Here is a 27,599-nt window from a genome sequence, read left to right as displayed (position 1 = left end):
GCTCTCCTCTGGTCACGGCCTGCTAAAATATTTATTCGCACCTATTTTGGTTTTTTATTTCAGCTTCGCTCTCCCTGCTCTAGTTGTTGTTATTGTGTCCAACAATGGAAAATTAGCGTTATTTATATATGCAAATGTGTGTGTGTGTATGTAAGTGTGTGTCTGGTGGCGTGTCTGGCGAGGAAGGAAGCGAAAACTAGCAGCTAGCAACGGATGCAGGGCTTGATGGCCAGAGTCGGATGTTCACTGGCGCCCTCTATTACTGGAGGGCATGCATATGTATATTGGAATAATAGAGAATTTACACCAAAAAAAACTTAATTTTTAAAGTAAGTATATATAAAACTCTTCAAAAACAAAGAAGAAAACTTAACTTTCTTGAAAAGCAACTTTTCGCCACACATTTTTGGCGCCCAACGCGGGACATATCTCCTAAGCCCCATGCTGAGCACTATAAAACACAATTTCTTTCAATGTACTTACCACGCATGGTATTTAGGGCCGACTGCTTCATCATCATATGCTTGCGCTTCACAAAGACCATTGCTCCGAAGGACAGCATGAGAATGGCCAGGATGGCGCCCAGGAGTATTATGAACCAGGGCTTTGTCAGCACATCGTTAACATGGTCCTGATTGATGGGATAGCTGAAGCGAAAAACCAAAATTATAAATAGAAATTATCCAATCCACAGTTGAAATCACAAAAAAAAGACAACTCGTAAAGGACTCTCTTAACTTACCGCTGATTGATGAACGGATCGAGTCGCTTGGTGATGGGATCCAAACGCAAAGTGGCTGGGACACAGTAAGGACCGATTCCGGCATTATTTCCAGCTGCCACGCCCACGGTGTACATAACGCCTTCGGTTAGATTGGCCAAGACCAAAGTAGGCGATGCAGCATCGATGGTGACATTTGTCAGAATTCTTGAGAAATTGTGGGCAGTGTCAATGCCTCGGACTATGACATGATAGTTCAAGAGAATGCCTGAGAAAATGTCATAAAATGTATAAATTAATAAAACTATATTCAGGAGACTGAACTTTGTAGCCTACCATGACGATCCTTGAGTTCCGGTGCCTTCCATTTGAGGAACACTGCTGAGGAGTTAAGCAGGAGAGCCTCCATTCCATATGGTGCCTCATTGGGAACTGGAAAGGAAAACGAATTTGAATTTGAGCTTGGGTTAGAGATTGAGGAGCAAAGTTAAATGGCTTTTTGATTGTGGTGCGTGATGTCACCCAGCTGACGTTCGCTCTAATGAGATTTGGTGGCCGTAATTAATTAGCATTTGGTATGTGTGTGTGTGTGTGGGTTCCCAGGGGACAGGAAGTGCCTGCTGCAAATAGTTCCGGGTGTTGGCCTCAAGGGTTTCCCGACCATTGCACTGCTCAGACACATCCTTCTGCCCTGCCCTGTCCTTTCCTGCCCTGCACATCGAGTGCGTACAGAAAAAGGAAACAAAAAAAAAAGCAGCAAATGAATCCTTTCCTTTCTTTCTCTTAGTTGCAGCTCACTTCACATCTACACAGGCAGCTCATCTTCATTTGTTTATTTATTTCCTGCTGTCGCTTTTTACAAGTGGCTACACTGAGCGAAATGTAGTTAACAGTAGGATAAAGGAACTCAATCTTAACAGTTACTGTTTTATTTTCCTTTCAAGAAAGAAGGGACATTTAAAAAGTAATTTGTTAAATACATTTAACTGATTTTTCCGCTAAGTAATCAACTTTTTGGAGATTCGGAAACTAAACATTTCCCCAAGTGCAACCCTCAACCTCCCACAAACCCTTTCCCTTCACAGTTTTATATCTTTTTGTGTGTGCGGCTGAGTGAAGCAATTTCTTTAAATAAACACACACGTGCAAAATTCTCAACGAGACAAAAGTGGGAGACCGGGAAAACAAAGCCGTAGAAAGAGTGAAATCTCTAAATAGGCAACGTCTAAGGGAGTGTGAAGTGGAGTGCAGTTGTTCTTCTGTATTTCTGTTTCTTTTCTTCTTTTTTCTTTTGGCTTTGTTACCACCTTGCAACTCGCTGAATTTACCCCTTTCCTTTGGGGACATTGCGACATGCTAAAGTGCTTGTCGTGCTTTTGTCTATGCGGGCGCTTTTCTTTTTCTTCCTGGTGTGTGTGTGTGTGTGTGTGCTTTCTGCTTTTTCGCCTTTTCCTTCCGCTGATGAGGCACCGCGATGCTTAACACGTATCTGCCATTGTGTGGCATAAATGACCCCCGGGCACACACGAGATTCGACAATTGTCGTCTCAGACAGACACACTGCCAGGCAGGCAAAGCAATTGAAAAACTCCAAATTGGCAAGCTGATCACTGCTGCAACCGAAGACAGCTTATCTAAATGTTGCACTCGTGGTTTTATTCGATAGTCTGTGCGAAAAAATATGACTCATTGGGGTTTTCGGGGGTTAATTTTATGGCTAGCAGTGATGTGACTCAGATTGGGTTGCATGTGACTGATGGTTAAAGTGACCACTCCTTAACTCTGATATTCGGTGTCTAACATAACAAACGAACACTTCTTGAGGGGACAACATACAAGATAAATGGGTAATTGAAATGAATTTATGGGGAAAGCATGCTTAAAGCAGGGAAAGTATAAAGGAAAGCAAAATCAGCAAGCCCTAAGTTCTACTTTTTCAAAGCTATATTAATATTGTAAAATTTTCCCTTATAGAGCATTCCCTAGCCCTCAAAATTCCAGTCTAAACTTCAAATTTAACCTCCTTTTGCTACCCTCTAGCATTTACCAAGCGGAGCACACCTTTATTTGCCAACTTCCGACGTGGTTAAAAATGTTTCCTGTCGCCGGGAGAAAGGAGTCCGTACCCGCCCTTTCGCCTCGCTTAAGCAAACGCGCATCAAATTTGCATTGCCAGCAGTGCACATTTTTGTGGCCCAGGCTGAGTACGCTGAGTCCTGGGCACTGAGTGCTTCATATAGCAGCAATAATTGTTGTTTATCTTTACACAATTGCGTTGGCAATTTCTTTGAGTTGAGCTCAGAATGCTGTTGTGGCTGGAGTCAGGCGAGACGACGCTCAAGTGAAAATATGATGCATGCGAAATGAGTTTTGATTTGATGACAGCAGGGGGTGGCAGAAAGGGTTAAGCAGGCAGGATCTCAACTGAAGAGAGACAGAGAGATTTGACTTTGCTTCGCGACGTTTGTGCATTTTATATTTGCTGCGGTTGCTGGGACTTAGTCCTTGCCGTTTGTTGACTTATTTGCGGCACTGTTAGAGGTCTCTCCCAGTGTCTGTCTCCTTTGCCTGGCTTTTGTTTTTTAATTATTTTCTTTTTAATTCTATCCCACTTTTCCAGATCCTTTGCTCATTGGGAATTGTTCACTTTTCGTTGCATTTTCGGTTGCTGCTGGCAGTTCTTTTTTATCCCAGCAGCTTAACTGGTGATGGAATGAAGTGATAAACCTGTCTGGAAAGTTTCCACTCCTTTTTTCCCGTTGAGTTTGCATTTTTCTTGGCCAACAAGTTTTCAGCGTTTGAAAACAATCTTATCTGACATATTCCCCCGGCTGTCAATGATATTTTTGGATAACCTGGATCCCCCTGGATCAACGGCAGACAATCCTTTAACCACTCCTTTGGTTTTAGTTCATGTAAATCGCCAGCATCAAGTATTCTGCACACACAAACCGCATTTGATTTGAGCAACTCTTTTTGATTCCCCCAACTGGAAATGTTACTCCTCCACCCACCACCTCGAGCAATTGTTTTCCACGTGGATTTGACATCCCTACCTTGCCTGGTTGGGTGCACGCTTCTAACATTGTTTGGCATTTACGTACGCATGATTTGCTTTTTGTCGGTGCTCAGTGATTGACATACTTTCCATTATACGCCCTATAACATGGCCTTCGATACGTAAAAAATAATGTAACCTAACCAATAAACCTACCGAACTGCCTACGCCCTTTTTTTCGGGTTGGCTGTTCGTCGAGCCTGGTAAAAATAATTTGCGATTATGAGGCCCGCATTGAGAGCAGCTGATGTCCGTCTAGGATAAAGGATACCGCCCTGCTCAGCCGTTTTCCTTTTACCGCTCATATCCTTTTATTGAATTTGGGTTATTGTTGCAATGCAAAAAGTGCCCTGTAACCCGCCTTCTGCATTTGTCACATGAGGCTCAACCTTTTTGTTGGGGGTTGGGGGTTGCTTTGGCTTACAGTCATGGGGGTTGGTTTCTTGTAAAGGTATTTATACGGTTTGTTGGATTGCGCTGGATTTGATGCATATGCTTCATTAGATCCGACGGGAGAGAGTCTCAGATATACAATCGATGGCAAATCCTGACTGACAGTATGGAAAAACTAGACAAAAAATCGGGTAAGGAAATGCAATTTCCTAAATCCAACTGCAAAGATAGCAATCGATAGATAGGAAAGGTTTCTGGGAAGTAAGTTTTCATTACATTTATATATCGATAGAAACGATAAACTTTTTTTGAAATAAATCTTAAAAAATAATTAAACAGTTTTTGAATAAAGACATTAAAACATTTCCTTCAAATTTTTCAATAATTTTCATCTCATAAACTAAAATTTCTTCCCATTTCCAACCATCTTAACACACTGTACCGGCTTTCACATTCTAATATCCCATATCAAAGGAGCTAATAGTATTTCAAAGAACCCCTCTGTTTTTTGTATCCCTTAAAAGTTGTTCAACTCACCATCTTCAAGGGTGCGGGCGATGCGCGAATTCGACGGCTTGCCCTCGACGGATTTGTAAAATGGCACGATGAAAAATTCATACAGCGTGTACTGGACGAGACCGGTGATGGTGCAGGATGAGGCGCCACCGCCATTCAGAATCGTCAGCATACGATACTTGGTACTCAACGGGGTTGGGTTTCCATTTCCACCGCTTCCATTCTGGTTTCTGGTCGTCGTCTCCCCATCACGTTTGCCGGCAGCGGCAATATTTGGTTTTGTCGAAATCAATGCGGATGCCGAAGCGGATGCGGAGCCCAACAGAGGATTGGTATTGGCCGTAACCGGCGCCGGATTGTTGACTATTGGATTTGGCAACTGTCTAGCATAGACATAGAAACCCTCGACGTATTTGCCATTGATGATCTGCATGAGTAAGGAAAGGAAGGCAAAACGAGATGAGGTGACGATGAGTTAATGGGATGAGGAGTTGAAAAAGAGAGAGAGAGATTACATACCTGCCAGGTGAGCTTCATGCTGGTGGAGTCCACCACACTGGCATTGCTCAGTTCCACAACATCGCCGGACAGCAGACTGGCACGAGCCTCGCTTAGATCCAGACCACTATTGAAGTATCGCTGGGGAATATATGAAACCAAAATTAAGAATTAATGATTGAAAAACAAAGATAAACGTATTGTTTTTTACGGAAACTTACCGTTCCCACCGTAATCGGTTCTGACATTGGACTGGGCAATGATAAGCCATGAGAGTTCTCCGCACGAATTAGAAAGAAGTAATTCACACCCGGCAGCAGTCCGGTCTGGGTAAACGTTGTATTTTGCACTCTGGTGCCCACTGCCACCCAGCCATCCGTTTCGTTTTTGCCAAACATCTCGATTACATAACCCACCAGACTGGAGCCACCCACTTTGTTGCTTCTCGTCCAACTGAGAGTCACTGAATTCTCACCCTTCTCCACCATTTGGGGTTTACCCGGCGGCCCCGGATAGGTTGAAAGTTCGGCAGCTCTAAAGAACTTGATATTCGGATTTGTCGGAGTGTCCAAACGTAGGTATCCACTCCATGAGGATTTTCCATTACGATTGCTGGCCACACAGGTGTATAAGCCCTCGTCCTCGTGACGCTGAAGATCCGAGATGGTTAAAGCCCCAGCATCCGACAGATTTCGTCGTTCATGTTCCTGTACATCGATGGGTATACCATCCAGATACCAAGAGACCTGCGGCACTGGTGTACCCAGAGTTCGGCAAGGCAGAACCACAATTGATTTCACGGGCAGCGTTTGATTCACCGGACCCTGTTCGATAATCGGCGGTGGTAATTCGAATTGCGTATCCACACTGACCACAGTTCGGCTACTGACACTGCCCACGGCATTCAGGGCATTGCAAGTTACCACCTTGCCGGAATCCTCGCGGGCAAAACGTGCTATCGAAAGTACAGAGCGGCCCTCGGGCGTGAGGGTCACTTCCATGCGACCATCTCGGTAGCCGGGCAGTAAAAGGGAGCTATTGCCCTCCACTGACCAATAGAGGGTTGGCCGAGGATGCCCATTCGCTTGGCACTCGAAGAGCACTTCATCACCGATCTCCACCAACTGATTCTTGGGGCGTATCACAAATTTGGGGGGTGCTGAAATGGCGAGGAAGGAGTTAGTGCACTGAGAAAAAGTCTATAAAATGCTTTGGGTTTCTAGGTTTTAGGAATGTGAGAATATAAAAATAGCAGCCAACGTTTTTTCCAAGTCCACTCCTTGGCGGCATTGGCCGCTACTTTCAGGCAATTAACTTACCGTGAACGGTGAGGATGCCCGTGGCCGTGATGCCGCCCACCGCATTGTCCGCCTCGCAACTGTACTCGCCCATGTCCTCCAGCGTGACGTCGTCCAGCTTCAGACTGCGGTCCTCAAGTACGTGCACACGACCTGTCGAAAGAATGGTGAAAATCGGGGAAATGAATCTCATGTGTGTGTGTGTATGGGTGGGTGGAAATGTAGATGGGTTGGAATTGAGTCCAGCCCCAAGAACCATTCGAAAGAAAAACAAACTTTCTGGCTGTCTGTCTCTGCGTCTACTTCGTTAGTAGTTCAAGTGGCGGAAAAATGGCCAAGCCGTAGCCAGAGAGCCAAATAACCGCAGCAAAGTAAGCCAAGACAAGATACGACATAGACAACTACTCCTACCATGCCATGCCCTTCCAGGAGATGAGTTTGGAGGAGAGAGCACCTTTTTGTGGTTTTTCTCATACAATAAACAAAAAGAAAAGACAAAGGGGAGGCTGACGCTGCTTTCTTTTTGGTTGGTTGACTGCGAAATAGGTTTTAAATGTGGGTGCTCTTCTACTGGCTGCTCACCTGCCCTGCTCATCTCTCCTGTCCCTGGCCACTGTGCCAATTGTTTGCTTAACAAAAGTTTAGGACAACAACCGAGACCGAGGCCGAGACAGTCAGAGTGCAGCTTCTGTTTGGGTCCCCTCTCCTGAGTCTAACATCTTTTCTGCTACTATTTTCTTTGAGGTCTTTAAAGAAGCGTAAACTAGCTGGAGAAAATTGCCGGACTGTTAGTTAGAGATGGGGTTGGGGATGGATATCTCCCCTCAATGAGGGTTTAGTTGCACTGCCCTTCGGGTTGGCAACTGACTCCGTCTGAAGGACAACATTGCAACAGTCGAGTGTTGTGCAAGCAAAATTGTTGATTGCTGCCAACAGAGATTGGCAATTAACGGAATTAAAAGTTACAGTTGTGTTTGCTTAGCTAGGGAGAAAAAAGGGGCGTGGTTGTTGGGAGTAAAGAGGGTGGCTACCCTGACTGGGCCAAAAAAAAAACCACACCACCCAAACCGTGAAACCAAACTAACAACAACAAACGGAATTAAAGGGGGCAGGAGGAGGGAGTAGTGTTGTTATGGAGGTGTTTTCTACACTGAAAAAATATTATTTCGAAAATATTTTATAAAATTTTAAAACGTTTTTTCAATGACCAAAGGAAATATGTTTTGTTTTCTAGGATTTCTAACAACATTTTTCGTAGATAAAGTCTTTTTACGGAGAAAAGATCAAGTTTCTGATGATAAAGGTTGATTATATCCACTATTCAAGGACTCCAAAACTAAGAATCTTTAAGTTTATTACTTCTTATGTCATATAAAAGTCTAATCAATAAAATATCTCCCAGTGCAGTCCGTAAACACAGCCAATTGGCAACACGAAAAGCCACAGGCCAAAGCAACCGCATAAACTAACTTTTTGTTTTGTTTTCTATTTTTTTTTTGTGTTTTTTTTGCCACACTGTGTGTGTGTAACGAACCCTCGACTCTACTTGAGTCATGGGTAAACAAAAAAGCTTTAATTTCATTTGAAATTGCGGCCTGTGCATGTGTGAATAACTGCCCCAGTAAGAGAGCTAGGAGCCACGAGCCACGAGCCACTACCAACTAGCCACTAACACTAACACTCAGCAACATGGCTGCCCGGGCATTTCCGGTTAATTGAAGCTGAATGAAGCCAAAGGAAACTTACGCAGTGGCATATTGCCGCCGGAGGCAGTACGTCGCCACAGGACATCGGGCAGGGGATCGCCACCAATGCGACACTGAAACACCACCGAGCTGCCCACCACAGCCGTCTGATTCTGGGGTCCACGGATGAGAAAAGGACGAACTGCAAAAGTAAAGAAAATATTTAGATATAGTTAAGGTAAAGATAATCTAGAAAGCGGAAATTAAAAGCAGAGAAACTAAGAAATATGAAAAGATTTTTTAATTGATATATTTTTTGCTTGACAGATTACAAATTCCCTTTCAAGATAAGCTAAGTGCTTGTGAGAAGTTTCAACTTTTTATAAAATTATATAGAAAAACTCACCATGAACTTTGAGAAAAGCTGTGGCCGATTCTCGGATGCCAACTACGTTCTTGACCACACACTGATATCGACCATCGTCCGATTGGCGGGCTTCCTGGATTGCCAGATTGCCGCCATCGACAATGCGTATCCGCTTGTTACCGGCGAGATTCAGGGTCTGGCCATTCTTGCGCCACGAGATTTGCGGCTCTGGAGATCCTCGCGGGGCACCGCATTCCATCAGGGCCACTTCGCCTTGGGCCACACGGGTATTTGCCGGCTCCAAACGGAATTCGTCGCGTAGAACTGCCGGTGGTGGGAGGGATTGAATGTAGAGAAGAAAATACCAGTGAGAATGAGAGTAAGAGGAAAATGGCCTGGGGTAAGAGCTTTGATTGATTCAATATTAATAACTGTCAGGTGTACAGGCTACGTTCACTTTGCCCAGCTACAGCTAAAGTCCTCCATATTTTATAAGCCAGACCCAATCCTGCTGCTGCTGCTACTGCTGGTTCTACCTCAATATGCCAATAAAAGCTTGGTAATGATGCCCGGGCAGCAGGTTTACGGCTTTGAACGGACACAACTCTCTCTCTCTCCCACTCTCTCTTACTTTGGCTTGGAAAAACAGCCAACGGAAATATTAATAAGCTTTGGCATTTGCAATGCTTATTTTTATTTATTCGCCCGCCACTCGCATCTTCTTTGCTTGCATTTTTATTGAGCGAAAATGCAAAATGGTTGGAGTATACAAAATGTAAAATGCGAAATGCGAAATGCAGAATGCAGAATGCAAAATGCACTTCAATAAACGCATAATGCGCTCCACTGAACGCCAAAGGCACTGAAATAAAAACACACCAGGGATGGCTTCTCTTTGCCAACATAAGTAGGATAACCGATAGCTTCATGGCCAGCAAAATGGTCAAGTTTTTATGGCTTTAAGTTGGGTGGAAATTGGAATCCTTTATGGTTTACCGGATTAATTAATCTCATTTCCTTCAGCCAGCTGAAATCTGTAAAGCTCTCATGAACTGGCTATCGATTACAAGGCAAGAAGATGTTTGTAATTTCTCTCTTTTATTATTTTATTTTATTAATTAGAAATCAAAAGCTTGGCTAGGGGAGAGTTGAAATGCAGCTGCCTGCTTTTGGGGGAAAATTTCATGAAATGCAACCCTCCAATTAGCTGAAACTGTTGCCTGGCTCTAAAGCCCAATCAATCATTGTCGTTTTTAGAGGAATCATTTATCTGCTTTTGATATGGTTTTCAAATTTAAAACTGAATTATATTTGCTATGCCCCAAAGGAAGTTGTCAGAAAATTGTCTGAAATAACTATCATAGTTAAAAAATATTGAAAAACTACAAAAACCAGCAGTTGTTATCCACAAACTATAGAAATTTCATTTTAACAACTGACATGTTATTATGCCTGACTAAACGCTGTTTAAATATTCAACCAATTAGTGTTACCAAAAGCAAAACATATTTACTTACATGCCACTTGCAATGTTGCATTCCTGGAACGCGCCACACCAAACTCGTTTTTGGCCTCGCACCAATAAGTGCCCGCATCGCTCTCTCGTCGTGAGTGGATGACCTGCAGGGTAGCAATTGGGGTTAAAGAAGAGAGATTATTAGATACTTGGGTTTAAGAGATTTAAGTAGTTTTTGGGGGCCGGGTCACGTGTCAGATCAAAAAGTCTCAAAATCGCTCAACCGAAATCAAATAAAAGTGAAACGTGCCGTGTCCCTATATACCATACTGTTGTCCACTCTGCGTATACGCAATTTAATTTAATTAAAAAATACATTCAAGGCCAAGGGTTTAGCATCCACCCTGTTGGGCCTTAATCACTTGGCCACTTCACTTTTAATTGGCAACATTGGGCTTGACTTACCCCCCAAAAAAAAAGATGCACAAATTGTTATGGACAATAATAAAAATAAATTGCTGAACTTGAGACCTCTGCCTGGAGGTTAAACTTGAAAATTTGTGTGGAATTATTTTGAGAGTCTCTCCCCGCCTGTTTTTTTAGTATTTAAAATTTACAAAATTTTAACACAAATTCAAGGCTCACTGAGGCATTAATAATTTTGCGGAAAAACAATAACAAAGTGAGTGAATAATTTGTTGCATTTAATGAAAATAACAGGGAGAAAGGAGGAAAAAAAAACGAGTAGGAATTTAATATAAACAGAGTCCGAGGAAATTGCAATGTCTGATGATGGGAGACACAGACAGACAGGCAGACGACACCCTTTCGTTGCTTAGAGTTTGGGGACTTTCGAGGAGTCTCGTTAGCTGAAATTGCGCAATGTGCACGCACGAAATGATATAGGGGTTGCTTGGGGGCGGGGTGCTAACCCCCAAACGAGATCTTTTGTTTGTTCATCAGGTTGTTTTCCCTATCAACTAGAATGCAACCAGACGGAAGCCCATAAAATAATATAAGCAGTCTTCGAAAAAAAAAAAAACAGAAGAAACATTGCTTCTGCACAAATGTTGCGTTTCACATGAAGGATTGAAGGAGTCGAAGAAGAACACCGCCTGGGAAACCAAATAAAGGTATACCACACGCCCCCTCTACCATCTCCCTCCCATCAACATCAACCATCGACAGCTGTAAAACCCATAATGATAGACCCGATTCGAAATGAGTTGATTGGTTATGATGATGTGTACCTTGAGAAAGAATAAAGCACCGGCGGGCAACATTATGCGATGCGAACCCGTATCCGTCTTCAGTTCGCGTCCGTCCTTAAACCATTGAATGGTTGGCTTGGGATTGCCCTCGGCCTGGCAATTAAACGTAAATGGATCATTTTTTGGCACCGTCGTGTCCATGGGATGCTCCGTGATGCGTGGATTTTCACCTGGAATGAAAAAAAAAAAAAAAAAACGTTTATTAATATTATTCCTTTTGTCTGAGAGCGAGTGTGTAAGGTGTAACCCAACACTCAGCAGGCCACTTGAGTGCGTGTTGTATTTCATTTTAACAGAAATAAAGGATCTTCCTTATCCACATGTAAGAGATCATCTCTGGGGATTTCCCTTTAGACTGGAAAACCAAAATTCATCTTTGACGGCTAAACAAGTTTTGTCACTTAATGCAGCGGCAATTAAGAGGCCATTAAGCAGACTGTCTAAGGGGACCGACCCCCTTGGTAGGGAAATCCAGTCAGAAATTATGTTAAGCAGCAACGAAATTTCACTTGAGGCGGCGGCGGCAGGTCTCTTCTACTCCTCTCAAATTCAATTAAGTTCATGAAAATATTTGCCCGCCCACGGCTTGCGCGTACAAAGGACCCCCCCACCTAACAACAACAGCGACTAAACATAAATTTGTGCATGTCGATAAGGATGAAACAAAGGACAACGCTAGATAAACTTTATTAAAACCAGCAGAAAGCAACGATAGAGACAGGCGAAAGCAGTTGGAACTGAGAACCAACGGAACAGCTGAAATGTAATTACAAAAAGCGCTTAAAGGTGAAAAATGTGTATGTTTGGCAAACGGCTGGCTGGGAGAAGCGATGTAAATCTCTGGACAGAGGTGGAATGCCTTTGGTTAGTAACATCATTCAGCCGGAAATTAAGTTTTCCAGATTTATTGAAAGCGGATAGTAATGAGAGCTTCCAGCGTTGTTGGAGAGGTGCGGTGAAAAAGCAGAGCAAACGGGAATAGAGTTGGCCTCGTATCACTGTTTGGAAATTGGGAATAAATCACGGGATGTAGAGGGTAAGGTCAGGGACTCTGAAAGGGGAAATTGTTAAGAAAACATTTTTATAATATTTTCTTTCACCTTTTCCCCTGTATAAAATGTGAACTCTCTTTCCAACCCATCTCTAATTTCATTAAGAGCTCTTCAAGTAACAAGATCTACTCGCAATTCGACACCCGAGGCGTGACCTTTGAACCCTTGGAACTCCAATGCCAATATGCAAATCGAATCGCATCGTGACACTGTTATCACTATGAGAAATCACCGAATCAGCATCCAGTGATTTCTATTTCAACCCAACAGCAGCAGCAGCAGCAGCAGATGAACGATGACATTTGTCAAATGTGTTTCAGGCAAAAAACAGTAGAAAGAGGTAGAAAGAGGCGGCTTCAGAGGGGGGGTTTAAGGGAAAGAGGGGCACTGCTACTGCACCTTGGACATTTGTCAATTGCTGTTGTACTTGGCTTTTGATGTTGCTGCCGTTGTTGCTGTGATTGCCACCCGGACAGCAGCCTTTTGTTGTATTTTACTGCAAAGCCAGCAGGATAAAGGGGGGTAGTGAGCTTTGAGCCATTGTCTGATTTTTTGGCCATGTCCAAAAGGCATTGTGCTTGGGCCTTTTGTTTGCCTGATCCCGTGTTGTCATGGCAACATTCTTGTGTGCTAATTTAAATGATGAAATATTCTCGAAATAGTTCTGTCAAGCCAACAATGAAATGAAGCTTTCTGCATACTTTTTTTGGGTCTTTACTTTTTTTTCTACCTTGCAACACCTGCTAGAACTTTCGTTGCCGGCAAACAAAATATTTAATTAAGCAAAAAACTGCTGCTGGTGAATAAATATTTCAGCATTTTTTGTGTTATTCCAACCAAAAGCAAACGAAACCACACAGAAAAGCAAAAGGCAAAAGGCAAAAAGCAAATGGGAGAAGGACGACTTCGATAAGCTAGCCAAAAGAAAAAAGGCAAAAAAAATAAAATCCAGGTAAATTGTGTAAACTTTTCAGCAAGAATTTTCCACACGCACAGTCTCTGCGGCAGTTGTTAAATAAAGAGTTGAAGTTTTTCATAATAATATGTAAAAATGCAAAAAGCTGAGAGAGGAAATGCCAGCAGAAAAACTTTGACAGCACTGTGGAAAATTGAGAAAGTGGGAAATGCACTAAGAAATTAGTTATCTTTAAGGATATAGAAAGGAAAATATAAAGGATTTATCTGAGATCTGCATTTGTTTTACTCCTAAACCGATTTTAAACTTTATCAAACATGAAAAAGCATGCTTTAAGCAGGCTAAACATGCTTTTATTTTGTAATTCTTTGGTTAAACTTAAATATTTAAATATATATTTAATATTTAATATTAAAAATTATAAATTTTTATTCCGTGTATTCTTTTCTCTTGCCATATCCCAACTTGCACCACACAATTACCCATTTTTCCCCAGCACTTAATTACGCTCATTTGGCATATATGCTCTTCATTTGTTGTGCATTTCTGTGTGTATGTGGGTGAAAGTATATGCAGATGTGTGTGTGTTAATGTGTGTGGGTGGTTCATGAAAATTTATGCATGCATACACGGAAAGCAAAGAACTCCGAAGAGAAATGTAAAAGAAGTTTTGAGTAAATAAACAGCAACAGGAACACAGAGGCAAAAAGTGCTGCCGGCGATGAAATCATGCAAGCATGCACCTAAGCAAACAATCGCGTTCACATTTGTGTGGGGGGCCAGAAAGAGATAGAGAGAAGGAACAAAGAAAGAGATAGAGATAGGAGGAGGAGGGGGGTTCTCTCTGCAGAACTCATAATGCGCCACTAACGTGTTGGGGAGTTTTGCGGGTTGCAACAGCAGCAGCAGCAAACACCAACAATAATAACAGGAAATGCATTTCGTATAGTCGCTGTTAAGAAATCTGCTGGGCTGCTGTCTGTTATCTTAGCTTATGTTGTTGTTGTTGTTCTCCCCGTTGTTGTTATTGTTTGCTGCCGTTTTTGTCTGTTTGTCCAATATAAGCATAAAAGAAATTGTGTAGCCCAGGAGCAACCTGAGAACATTAAGTGAGTATCACTCGACTGAGATTTTCTTAGTACCATAGCACTTGGTTTGGCAAGATTGGTCTGATGAAAAGTTATGAAATTTGTTAAGCAAATAGATAATGTCTTAAGAAGTCTCCATACCAAAAATCCTGATAATATCTTTTAAAACTGCTGATGAATTATCAACTTTCTAAGGTTAAGTACTAAAATTTGTGGTACAAATCGGTATATGGAAAGTTTATGAGCTTTGAAATAAGCTTACCAAAAGTTAAGTTAACTCCTAGTTTCCCTCAAAACAACATACCCCAAATCTAGGGTAACAAACAACACAAGAAGCATTCACAACTGCAACTACAACTTGAGCTGCCGTTTGATGCTGTTGCATTTCTGCTAATTTGCTGTTTGCCCCGTTGTTTGACTTTGGGCCAGTAGGTGCTAAAAGAGACTCCAGACTACGGGGAGTTCTCAAGCATCTTATGCCAATATGCAGCATTATTAGCATGTCAACAACACATACTCATATACCCACGATGACAACAAAAATCACAACTTTCCCAAAACTGACGACGGCAACATTAAACGTGTTTACAAGCAGCTGCGTCAAAATGCATATGCAAATAAGTTGGCCATCTCCTCCTACTCCTCTTCCTCCTTATCCTCACCCACAAGACAGACTTGTAATCAAACAACGAATAGCCGCAGCAATTTAAGGGTGCCGAGGTGGCCAGCAAACAGGTGAAGTTGTTAAGAGCAACCTGCCGGAAAACCATCATACAAGCTACATATGTTCAGGTAATTGAAGATGCACATGCATAATATTGTAAATGCTGGGCATTTGTTGTACTTTAAGTTAAAGAGCTTTGTAAGTAAGTCTGCTTTTGACAATAGAATGTAATATTATACTTAGCTTATGCCTAAATAACTATCTTTGATCGTTAATGAAAAATATTTAAGTCTTTATTAACTTAAAGAAAAGTTTTAAATCCAACAACAGGACAGCTGTCCCTCAAATTCTTTCTAAAAACTATTAAAAAGTTTTCAGCCTGCTTTATAAATATGCATTTATCAAATATTGTTGCCTAAAAGTCCATTATTGAAATTATTTAATACCCTTAAACTAAACTTTTTAGTCCTTCCCTCGTCAGAAAGTAAAAGTTTATTTTCGCTGTTGGCCTCACAAATCACGGAATGTCAAACTGTGGCAGCTTGAGTACTGCTGCAACCATTTTCCTCTTCTATTTTTTCACCATTTCACAAAAAAAATGGAGGGAAAAGCGACAGGTTGGAAAGTCCTTGATGTGAACTGTGACGTCAGGCGAGGAGGGTCTGTTAAAAAATTAACTAAGCTCTCCAGCCAGTCCTGCTGCTGCCATTTTTATTTATACACCGAAAAAGTCAACTTGATTTAATATATTTTTTATAATATTTAAAAATGTGTTATAAATATTAAGAATTTTCCAGATTTTATTTATAAAAGTTTTTATATTTTTATGATTTTTTAAATTATTTTAGTTTTTGGGAAATATTTTCCTAACACCTTTATTTTTCCCTGTGCTTTTTCTTTCCCCCAATATTGTTTTCGCTTTTCTTATTGTTTTTGCATTGGCTCAACAACAAACTGAACAATAATTTATAAGCTTTTAGTGCAACGCGACTTCTGAGGCAACAACAACAACAACAAAGACCAGGAGCCAAAACAAAGTTTTTGATTTGCCGCCAGCTGATGGAGGTTGTTGCTATTTCAACTTTCCTTCTACCATTTATTTATTTATGCTGAAATGTTTAATTTTTAATGGGCATGCAACAAAACTCGAAACGAGCAGGGGGTGTTTTCCTCTAAAAGCTTGAGGAGTTCGTAAGCCTTTTGCCCAACTTTTTGCCACTTAAGCCTTTGTGCAAGTAAATGGCGAATAAGAGTGGGTGTTTCTGTATTTTCGTATATGGGTATTTAAGATTTGTGTTTACTGACTTGTTTTTGTGAAGATTTAAAACGCTTATGATTTGAGACTCACTTTTTAGGCGACAAATTGAAGGGGAAAGTGTCAAGGGAAAGTATGAGGTAAATGGTTCATGTCAAGGATAATTGGAAATTTAAATTTGAAATTTTAAGCAAATCGAAAAGTAATCTATTATATCTTTAAAAATAATTAAAAATACATTTTTTACTAAAGAAAATTAGAGAATTTCCCAGCCGTATTGCTTTCCAAAAGTCAATGTTTTCAGGGAAATTTCAAAGGCTTTGTTTTTTTGTTTTTGTTTGTTTGCTTTTATATTTGCGCGCCTTGCGTTTGCTTTTCTGCGTCTTCGCCTCCTGGTTATTGTTGTTTTTTGTTTGCTTAGACGGTTGGTAGAGAGGTAGGGAGGGAGGGAGGTTAAATAAGACAGAGGGGGCCTCTCAGAACAACAACATCCTAAAGCGGAAGCTGTCCGGTTGCCAATTATTTAAATGCTGGTATTTACCTACCAACGCGGCGGATGTGGGCCAACTCAGAGAGAAAGGAAGAAAAACAATAAAGAGAGAGAGGGAGAGAGAGTGCGAGGTTAGGGGGAAGAAAAGCGGACTTCTGGCAGCATAAATCATTATCACATTTATGTAATATGCACAACGGGCCAAAAACATTTCCCAAGGCATGAGAATTTGGGTGGCTTTTCTTTTTGGGAGTGCAAAGAAATCCAGCACCGACAGGCAGAAGAGCAGCCAAATATTTGCCCAAAAACCAGAACCCGAGGGCAGCAATAAAAACCGCAATAAACCAACAGGGATTATGGTCCATAATGTGAGGATTTTCAACAAGCTTCGGGAAACTCATACGATATCCCATCCCTAAACCCCCTTTCGATGACTTTGGCTTTTTATTGTTTTCGTTATTACGACGACGGCGACAGCAGATGAAAAAAACAAAAGAAATGCACAAGAAATCAAAAAATCAAATAAATTATTCAAAATGTTGTTTTGGGCCAAACACGCATATTAATAGAAGAGGAAAAACATATTGCTTTATCCTAAGACCCAGGATGAACCCTCAGAGGAACCTTTCCCGTCTCAGCCCAGATGGGTTTCAATCCCGTTGGGCGGAGCATTTGATTAGGCAAAACAAGAAATGAGAAACCGCAGGCGACTACCCTGCCGAGAACTTGAGATTTAAGAAGGCAACAGTGGGTTAAACTGGAGGATAATAATTTGGATAAATATTTTTTTAAATCTTTTGTGTCTTTTAATTAATGAAATAATTTTTTAAATAATTTATTTTAATATTCTTTTCTATCAAAATATGACCTTTTAGGTCTCCTAATAAAAGAGTTTTCTTATTTTCATAAAATCTCTTATATAAACCACTGTTCCTGGCCATCACTTATCTAGTCTGGAGCATTTTCATCTGGCATTTTCAATGTCAAATTTATGCCAGAGCACGCCAAGTCGAGTCTGGTGGAGTCGCTAATGAGCCAAATCGCCCGAAGGTGCCAGGGAAAATGCTCCAGACCCAGACAGTCGTCGGTCTTTCTGTCTGTTCTTGGTCTTGGTTTTGGTTTTCATCTTGGCCCTACAGATTCTTTTTCGCACATTGTACGCATATTGTTAATTTGGCGCCACAGGGTACAAAATTCCCAGACCAGCGAGCCCCCGTTTTTTGCAACCCACAATAACTTTTCCATTGTCTGAAGGGGTTTTTCCTCCGCTTTCTCTCTCTCTCTCTCTCCCTGCTATGACTGCGACTTTTGCGCTGTTAATTAAATTCGACATTCAAGTCTCATGTGTGTGGAAGAAGGGAGGCAAACCACTTTCCGCCAAAGGGAATTTGGGATCCAAGTTTCCTCTCACTCACTTTGCTTATCAACAAAATATGAATTTCTGCTAAAAAAGAAAAAAAAAAGAAGAGTAAGAAGAGGGGGAAAGATACCGCCACAAAAACGTCGCCAGTTCGCCTCGGCTCTTATCAATAATTTCATAAATGAAAAACACTGAAATCCTTTTAAAGGTTCCAACCAGCATATTTACAATCCAGTCCCCAGTCATAAATATATATATATACAGAGAGAGAGGTGCACGCAAAAAAGGGACTCATATGGTTGGGAAAAGGATGGGGGAAGAGGGTTTATATTTTTTACACAGCTTTTTTATCAACTCTTTTATAGTTTATATCTTTGTTTTCTATCTTGCCTTCCTTTTTGGCTCCATTTAAGGCAAATGGAAAAGGGTCTGAGAGTGGGCCTTATTGAGAAATTGCATTGGCCAAGAGAACGTTGAGAGTTGTAACCAAAAATCAAAAAAAAAGCAAAAAAAACTCAACTCGACCTTAACTCCAACTCGTAAAAATCTTTTATGAACTCAGCTAAGAGCTATGCTAATCCAAAATCTGCATTATAATGTGAGATCATTTGTCAAAAGATGAAGCGATAAAGATGATGTATGGTGAATGCTCTGCATAATGAGAGGTGGATCAAGTTTGAGATACTCTATAGATGGTGTCAGATACTTTGAAGTTGTTAAGAAGGCCATCAACTTAGTTACTTATAATTGAAAATATATCCAAAGATAATTACTTTCTGTATTTTTATACCACATCTGTTTCTAAACCAACTTTGGAGTTCACTTTAATAAGAGACCTCCCTTCATTTTGATAACCCTCATATCTAACCCCTGAAAACTGCCAGTCATAGCACCCTAGGAAAAACACAAATATAATCCCATCAAGTCTGTCATTATCACCTGCCAAAAGTTTCATATAGAAGCCCATATGCCTCAACTTAGAGTATTTTTTTTTGTGACAACTAAATAATAGATGGAAAAATGGCTGCGCGGATAGGAAAAAGTTTGAACGAAAATCCAATTAATCATTCACACTAATCTCTTAATTGTATTTTATTTAGATTTTAATTTGCTTATTTCATAAGCCGATTTGAACAATTTCACAGTTCGCATTGTGTGCGGTAAATAAAATCCAAAACCGATTAAAGGAAAAAAAAACCAAAAAACGAGAATAAAGTTCATAATTTGTCAATTTTTTGTTTTTTTTTTCTTATGACTTGAAATTAATTACATTTGTCATGCCCATTGACATTTCGACAAGTTTTCTATTAATTATTTTTGATAGATGCTTTTGGAACTGTTAAAAATACACAAACCGAAAGCTCTAGGAAAATGTGTCAATGGCTTGTCTGATTTATGACTGCGACACAGTTTCCACAGAAACCGAAAACTGCTCCACATTTAATATTGGAATTCCAAATAGCCAGCCGCCAGATCTCTCCAGCAGATCATTATGATTTCTTACCTAAAAGAAAAGAGAGAAAAAGAAAATTTATTAGTAAATCATGCAGAGCATGGAAAATGAGGTAGCCCTAGAGATTTCGGGAAGTCTTCAGAGAGAGAGTGAAAAAAGGCAGTAGCCTCGTCCGAAAACTCAAAACCAGACTCAAACCAGAGCCATAAAACAATTGCACATAAACCTCGTTTATGGGACGGACTGTCGCATGTGCAGCATAAATTATGTTTTGTCGTTTTGACATCCCTGACAGATATGCATCTATGTTATAACCCCCGGATCCCGTACAGCAACCCAACCAGCTGCTTGCTTCTCAATCCTCCTCTACTGGCCGGCCTTCCCATCCGACAGTCCAACAAAGAGATCATTATCGAGCCAGGGTAAGGGTCGTTCGGTCGACTTGGAGCTAAACAAAGCCGGAGAAAAAAATGCTCACAGATGTCGTTTATTGAATATCGATTTACGCCGACTTCGTTAGAGAAAAACGCATGTTAAATGTAAATATGAATAAATGAGCTGAAAAACGGCAGCAGAAATAGCAGTCCAGCCGGACCCACTATGATCATAAATAAAGCCAGCGATCTGAGAGAGAGGAACGAAGGGTTCTCCGACCTTCTGACTTTCCGACTCCGAGTGCCCACTAATAAAAGCGGACTGGAGCTCTCAATGTCACATGTTGCATGTCCTGCAGCCAGACGCAGGAATCCAGGGCCACTTGAAGCGCGAAACTCAACACTGACCAAAGGGGATTGGGAAAAGATGGAGGGATGACGAAGTGGTTAGAGTCGAAGAGGAAATGCCCTTAAAAAATTAAGGACAAGGACATTTTTAATGGCTTTTAGAGAGTGATTTCCAGATCAATGAGTTTGGTGTTGCTTTCCGAACAAAGGGAAATCAATTTCAAAATGTGTACAAAACTAATAAGTTAATGTTAGTACAAATTTGTGATATATGAAAGGTCATGTAAGGGTTTGTCTATGAAAGCCTTGAAAAGGATGGAGATTAATTAAGAGAATGGAAAGAATAACAAGTAATTATCTTATTTCAATGTTTAATATGTTCTAAATATATAGATTTATTCCATAAAAAAGTCCATAAACTAAGCTTTAGAGTATTCACTTAGCGTTGAAATGAAAGCCAAGAAAATAAACAGCCTCATTGGCCCTGGGCAAGATTTCCAAGTCGGATAAGCAAAAGGCAGGACAACGGCGAGACTTGAACCAAAAAAAAATGGGAAAAAATATATTTAGCAGGAGAAGAAAGAAGGGTTGCCGTCTCTTGCGATGATTGATTTCATGCCAAAGTTGATTTCAATCAGCAATGTTTATGCAGTTTTTTTTTCTTCCTTTTTGCTGCCCCTCTCGACGGTTTTTTGCTGTCGTCGTCTGTGGACTTTAGTCGCTTGGGGGGTTGGCTTTTGACAAGAATTATGACACTAGCCATATTTGGAGCCAGTCATTCCGATGAAGAGATGGTGGAAAAAAGGGAGCAGGGGGCGGGGCAACTGTCGTTTAATTGCCAAAAGCGCATAATTATAAGGCGTACCGAATCGTTCACTGAACCTCCTCTCTGTCTTGAGGCCTCAAGTCGGGCTGTGAAAAAAAAAGGAAATCAAAAAGCTAATAGGCTTTTTGGCACTGGTCCATTGTCCAAAACTCAAGTACCAGCAGCTTAAGCGACACAAAACGAACACGAAACAAGCTTAATCAAGAGCCATGAAATCGCATCGAAAGAGAAAACAAACGAAAAACAACGAAGAAAACCTCAACGGAATAAGCAGAAGAAAATCAACAGATTCTAAGCGTTATTATTCGAGTGGAGAAAACAGACTTGATGATGATACAAATTGCTGTTATTAAAGCGCCCAGCGGAAGGAGAATACAAAGTGGTACGGAAAGTGGTTCAGAGATACGAAGATGGTTTTTAAATGAAATGAGATACTTTGATGGGTAGATCGGTGAGTAAAAAAGGAGAGGAATATATCAGGGAATTACTTTCTTGAAAGAGTTTAAATAATATTTAAGTTTGTTAGTAAGAAATTCGGAAAAAAATTCTAATAAGTTAGGTAAAGAAAACATAAAAAAGTATATATATCCAAAAGCTATATCTAATATCCAGTAAACTCAAAATAAAACTTGAAAAAATTCGTAACACTTAACTAAGGGAAACCAAAAACTTGGAAGTCTACCCCTTGACTTACTTTTGGGGCGCAAAAAGCCATTAAAACGAACCCTTATTATCCTCAACTAATGTCCAGCCCAGAGCCTTTGCCTTTGCCCTGGCCCCTGGCAAACTGATTTAAGCTTCTTTGGCTCACACACACATACACCCTTACACCCACACACACAACATTTAATAAGCGTTAAAAGTAAATGTCATTAGAGAGAGCCAAAGAAGGCATCTCTTTGCCCGCTGCTTTTCCTTTTCCGTTGGCAGCATTCTGCGCTGACACTTGATGAGCTGTCATAACATTAGATCATGAAGGTCTACAGCCACCGCCCACAGCGCCCACCCTCTCATTAGTCTTGCCAGCAACTGTTTACTCAGCTTATTATGATAAACATTAAGAGTCCAGTGTTGGACGGGCCAAGACTTTAACGCACTTTAACTTAATTTTCCACCAAAGGAGAACAAACTTCTGTAATTGATTGATTGATGGGGCAGATTGAATGATTGACTGGCCATATGCCAAAGTCAAAGGTGTCAAAGAATGTTTTTCTTTTGGGTTTTCTAAACTAAACAGATGAAATATTTATTTGACTTGCTGAAATATTTCTAGCTTTTTCAGTTATATTTTTGGTTCTTAATATTTAGAGCAGCGGCTGTCATCACGCGAGGAAATTCGATGCGCTTAAGGAAAAGCGACACTTAAAGATTGGCTGGGAAATGTGCACATGAATGGGGGAAGAAATACATATCTGAAAAATCCCCTCTATGGCCTGACTAATCATAAAATTATGAGACAATTTGTTACAGAAAACTATTCAGTCTAATGAAAGAGATTGTGCTGGGCAAGAATGCAGCTTCCAAGAATGAGAACTTGATTAAGATGTGGGCTCTCCCATAGAGCCTAAAGAGCGTGAATGATTTGGTTAGGGAATAAGGAGGACTTAATGGGGAGATAGATATATCCACCATATCTAAACAGCATCTTAAGCCTTTACTCTTTGATTGCAAGTTTGTGTTGCAAGTTTTCCTTTCTTTCTCACAAATGACTTCCGCCACAGACACAAATTATAATGTAAATCGATGCAACATGAACATGAAATATAATTGAATTGAAAATGTTGCCACACACAGGAGCAACAGCAACAGCAACAACAACAACCACTGACAGGCGACAGGCAGCAAGCAAAGGGCAAAATGCTAATAAATGCAAACGAAAAACTTGCAGCAGCAACTCTAAACACAAAGCAGCAACATCAGCAAAGAGACAACAGCAACATGAGGCACTGAGACAACGACAACGTCATGTAACTTGTAACTTGTAACTGGGCATCAAATATGGCCAATGAAAAAGGGGGAAAAGAATGTTACTTGGGCGGCAATATATCATCAAAGTGGATAGTCGACGGATCATCAGCAATGCCAGGCTAAGAGAAGCAGCAACAGCAACATCAAATCAAATCAATGCAATTTCCATTTGTAAATGACCAAAATGAGCAACAACAAACGAATGTTTGGTCTTGTTGTCAGTTTTCTTGGCTCTTTTGTAGGATGTTGGGGACCACCTGGAGTAGCCACTGATAGAGTTCTTAGAGCCAGTGCCTTTGTCCCTACCCATACCAACTTCTGACATTCCATTTTCGCTATAATTAATAAACACATGGCAAAACAATTTATCAGTTGCTGCTGGCGCCCGAGTCATGGCAAATCGATTAAGCAATCTCCGGCTATATATAAAAACCAAAACAACAAAAAAAGAGGGAAAAATGAATTAAAAATTACAAGAAAAAAGAAGCAAGAAAACTGCGACTCATGTGAGTGCAGAAACGCCGACTTTGGTGATGCATGTTGCCAAAGGGCAGCAGCAACTTCGAGTCCCCCCCCAAAGGCAACTAGAAGGCAGGCAAGCCAGAAACCAAAAAAAAAAACTTGTCTGCTCTTTCGGGCAGATTTGTTTGCTTTTGCTTTACTTTGGCGGCAGAGCCAGCTCGCAGGAAAAAGAAAGAAAAAAATTCAATTTAAAAATTATTGCTGCACTTTGCTTGTTGCACGGCAGCAACATGTGCCTCCATCCAGCCTTCCCCCCAAAAAAAAAACATGTTGATTATTTTAAAAGGCAGCAAGAAAAATGGCTTTGCAAGGAGCAACATAATTTGTTGCCAGCAACATGTCCAAAGTTCTTGTGTTCTTCGCCTCGCGAATGGCAGCCTAAAAGTTTAATTTCCCATCTCGCATTTCGCAATTCACATTTCGGATTTGGCATTTGGCTCATTTGCATTTTACTGTCAAATTAATCCAATTTAACACAAGAACCGCGACCACTCTGGGGAATTTTCAATCCATTTCAGAGGGCTACGCAAAATGCGGCCTGCCAAAACGAACAACATAATTACCGTTAAGAATTGCGAGCAGCAACATCAGCGGCAACAGGCAACAGCAGCAGCAACAACAACAACAATAACAGACATGCCCCGGACAGGCAGCAAAACACAGAACGTTTTGGGCTCCTTAATTGCCATTGGGAGACTCCATTTGGCATGGCCAAGGAGTCCAAGAGTCGAAGAGACCATGAGTCCGGGTTCTTGGTTGCTGGTTCTAAGGCAGCTGCCCAAGCTGCTGGCCAAGAGCACGATTTTGCAGGCCAAACTCTGCGCATTAGCAATATGGGAAACGAATCGAGGAGTTGCTCTTGACCACAGGTAAAACGCAACAGCAGCAGCAGCAGCAACATTGCGGCATGTGCAACATGTTGCTGCCTGCTCCCTGTTGCACGTATCGATCGCATTCCGCGTTCCTAATTCGCTAGCATTTTACCAAAGCTTCTTTACCATATTCAGCTGGTTGGAGTTTGGGGGGCAAAGGAAGGGGTAACAAGGGGGGGAGGCTGAGGCTGCAGATAGCGCGACTTGACTTGACTTGACTGTCGCAAATCAGATACAAGAAAAGTGCTCGGAAAAGGGGGTGAAGCGGGCAGAGACAATGCTGGACCCTGTGTTTAGCATATGCAGATGGGTACTGGTCTGGGTCTGAAGCTTCATCTAAGCACTGGGAGAAAAGTTTAGGTCTTCTTCCCAAAAAAAGAACATTTAAAAGGAGTTAGAAGAGGTCTAGTAAGATGGCTTAAAGCGATCCTTAAGATATAATTTAAAAGGAGAAACACAAAGACTTGTAGAACATTCTACTTAGAACTTCCTTTCAGTGCACAGTTTCTGTTGTCTCTCCTTGGTTACGCACGCTGGATTTGCAGCTTAAAATATTTGCATACTATTTGCTGGCCAGCACAGCGGAGCACTCTCCACCCTCGCTCTTTTGCCTTTTCCGCAGGTACGAAAATATATTAAATTTAAAACGGGCCTCGAAACGAAACGAAAATATGTTAAACGCGTGACTAATGTGAGAACGTTCCATGGAGATACATTTGGTTCGTTAGCCTTGGCTCTGGCTCACTGTACTGATCAATGATCAAAGACCGACAACAACAACAACAGCTGGGCAACTCTGGAGCCAAAGTTGGCTAATTAGCTATGCAAACTATGAGATACACAACACAAGATACCATGTATCTCAAAATGCCTCGGGCCTCATGCGTGCAATTCGCGGCGTTTTAGGTTGCTTTTTTTGTTTTTGGTTCAGCTTAGCAAAAGAAAGTTTAACTCGATTTACTTCCAATTAGCTGCCATTTTCGGCTATTTGTGTGTGTGTATCTGTGTGTGGGCGCCAAATTTGTAGCTCAAAATTGCAAAGATACGGATACGAGCTAAGGAACGAACCCCCAACTCCAGCTCCAACTCCAACTCCATATCCAAATTCCAAATCCCAAAGAGTCTGTAATTTGACTAAAGACTGAAATTTGAATGATCGCTTTGGCTAAGTGGCGGAGTCTGAAGTCTGGAGTTTAGAGCTTTCGAGGCCTTCGCGTTTCGGGGTCTCGAAGAGGAAGTAACTCTTTGAGAGACAGCGAATTAATGCGATTTGGGGCTGGTCGAATGCGTTCGTTTAGCGATCGCTTAAGTGCCTGGATACAAGGTTTATGTATCAGCAGTCTGCATTTATAAGAAGGAAGTATGTGTTGATGACTAAGGTTGGGTTAGTAAAGGAGCAGTGAACTACCTAACATCAAGAATCTATATCTTATGCTCAAAGACAGGTTTCATTTTTGCCATTACATAGTAATACCTTTCCATTCTTGCATCTAGACAAAAGATCTTAAGACCCAGTGTCAGCATGAGTTCCTCAAAATATCTTATCCTACATACACAGTTTCCTTTCCAATTTCCTTCAGCATATGGTTTTCCCTATTGCCTTTCCAGCCAATCTTCAAATAAATACAATGCCCCGGATTGTCCCTGCGGCACCGAATGACACCTGCATCCATTGGCTGTACCTAAGCCCAAAACCTACTTAAGATACTTTAGATACTTGGACCAGCCCACTAGTGCAGTTATCTCTCTAACCATCGACGGGGTATATAGGGTCGCCTACCTACTTTTCTACTCTTCTGGATCTGTCGCCGCGTAGAACCTTTTCAGCCTCTTTTCTCGGACTATTTGCTTTTCAATGCGGCTTCGATTCGTCGTGTTCTCCTTTTGTTGAGTTTCGTTTTTATTGTTTTTCTTAGTTTTTTTTCTTTTTTGTTTTCGGGGAAAATTTATGACTTGGTCATGCGGAGAATGCGTTTCTTCTTATTTTTCCACCATTGTTTGACTAGGCTCGGCTCTCCTCGATTTTTCCTTTTTCTTCAAGCTGTTAGATGATGATGCCGCACCATGCTGCACCATTGGAATGCTCTACCTACGCAGTAGTTACAGATTTTCCACTCCTTTTGAGCATCTCGAATTGCCTTTGACCTTGCTTTTGCGGCCATTTTCCAGGCGAGCGAACATTGAAATAGATTTTCCCGCCACAATTAGGCAACTTCTTGGTCTCACATTAAACGAAATTGTAAATGGAAATTGTTGTTGCCAAAGTTCTCCAGGGAAAAAAACAAGTTAAAGGGAGAGAGATAATCATAAAAATTGTAGACGGGGAATTGTTAAATTTTATTGCCAAAACTTTTGCCCCACCAAATTTAATTTGTTGAAAAAGCAAAAAGAACCAAAAAAAACATCAAAAGCAGCTGGTTTTGGCCAAGACGAAGGAATAACAGCTAAAACAAAAGCAACAAAATATATATATATAATCATAAATCGGGGGATTTAGGTGTGCGTTTTGTGTGTGTGGGTTTTCCTACCTGGTGGGATTAGACCTGCCAATGCGAAATTATACAACTTTTATGTCTGCTCTTTGTTTTTCCCCCTTACTTATTGCTTTTCCAAGACTTTCCTGTGTGTGTGTGTGTGTGGGAGAGCGTGAAAATTCGCTAAGCCAAGTTAAGGCAACTTCTTTATTGGCAATTCTTGTTATTGTTTCTCCACTCTACGCATGGTTTTTTGGGGTCTTGACCTGTCTTGTAGCTGCATCTGTTGCTGTATCTTTCAAACTAATAGAGATACGCAGTTGCGGCCTTGTAAGTGCAAAAATTTAATTTATACATTAACCCTTTGGGGCATCGTGTCACACGATTTGCATTGCATGTTGTCACGTCATGCTGTCAACAGTCAGCCAACAGCCAACAGCCAACATCGACAGCAGCAACACAAAATGTCGCGCGCAAGTTTGCACCTTGAATGAGTTACTCCCCGTCTGCGATTCCTTTTGCAGCAGAAAAAAAAAAAGAGGAAAAGAAGAAAAGATATTTTCCTGGCTTCTGGCTACTGTGAGTAATTAAGCCGCATGCCTTTTGCCAGTCCCTTTGGGGCAGCTTCAGAAAAAGGCAAAAGGCAAGCCGACAGCCGCCAAGTCCTCGCCCAA

General features: G+C 41.2%; 1 protein-coding gene across 1 annotated transcript in view; it reads right to left on the bottom strand.

Annotated features, from left to right (window-relative positions):
* LOC108111074 (roundabout homolog 2) overlaps positions 1-27,599 on the bottom strand; it is a 42,819-nt gene that overhangs the window by 6,568 nt on the left and 8,652 nt on the right. The window contains exons 2-12 of the mRNA XM_017220409.2: positions 11,243-11,433; positions 10,054-10,156; positions 8,576-8,860; positions 8,231-8,371; positions 6,506-6,637; positions 5,408-6,345; positions 5,208-5,327; positions 4,710-5,115; positions 1,058-1,153; positions 743-989; positions 484-647 (exon numbers count right to left, since the gene is read on the bottom strand). Of these exons, the coding sequence (XP_017075898.2) occupies positions 484-647; positions 743-989; positions 1,058-1,153; positions 4,710-5,115; positions 5,208-5,327; positions 5,408-6,345; positions 6,506-6,637; positions 8,231-8,371; positions 8,576-8,860; positions 10,054-10,156; positions 11,243-11,433 (2,823 nt within the window). The remainder of the gene's footprint in view (positions 1-483; positions 648-742; positions 990-1,057; positions 1,154-4,709; positions 5,116-5,207; positions 5,328-5,407; positions 6,346-6,505; positions 6,638-8,230; positions 8,372-8,575; positions 8,861-10,053; positions 10,157-11,242; positions 11,434-27,599) is intronic.

This window comes from Drosophila eugracilis, unplaced genomic scaffold, assembly GCF_018153835.1.
Source record: "Drosophila eugracilis isolate 14026-0451.02 unplaced genomic scaffold, ASM1815383v1 contig_575, whole genome shotgun sequence".
In the NCBI taxonomy this organism is placed as follows: domain Eukaryota; kingdom Metazoa; phylum Arthropoda; class Insecta; order Diptera; family Drosophilidae; genus Drosophila; species Drosophila eugracilis.
Note: the sequence above shows the minus strand (reverse complement) of the source record. Positions and strands in the feature narration are given on the sequence as shown.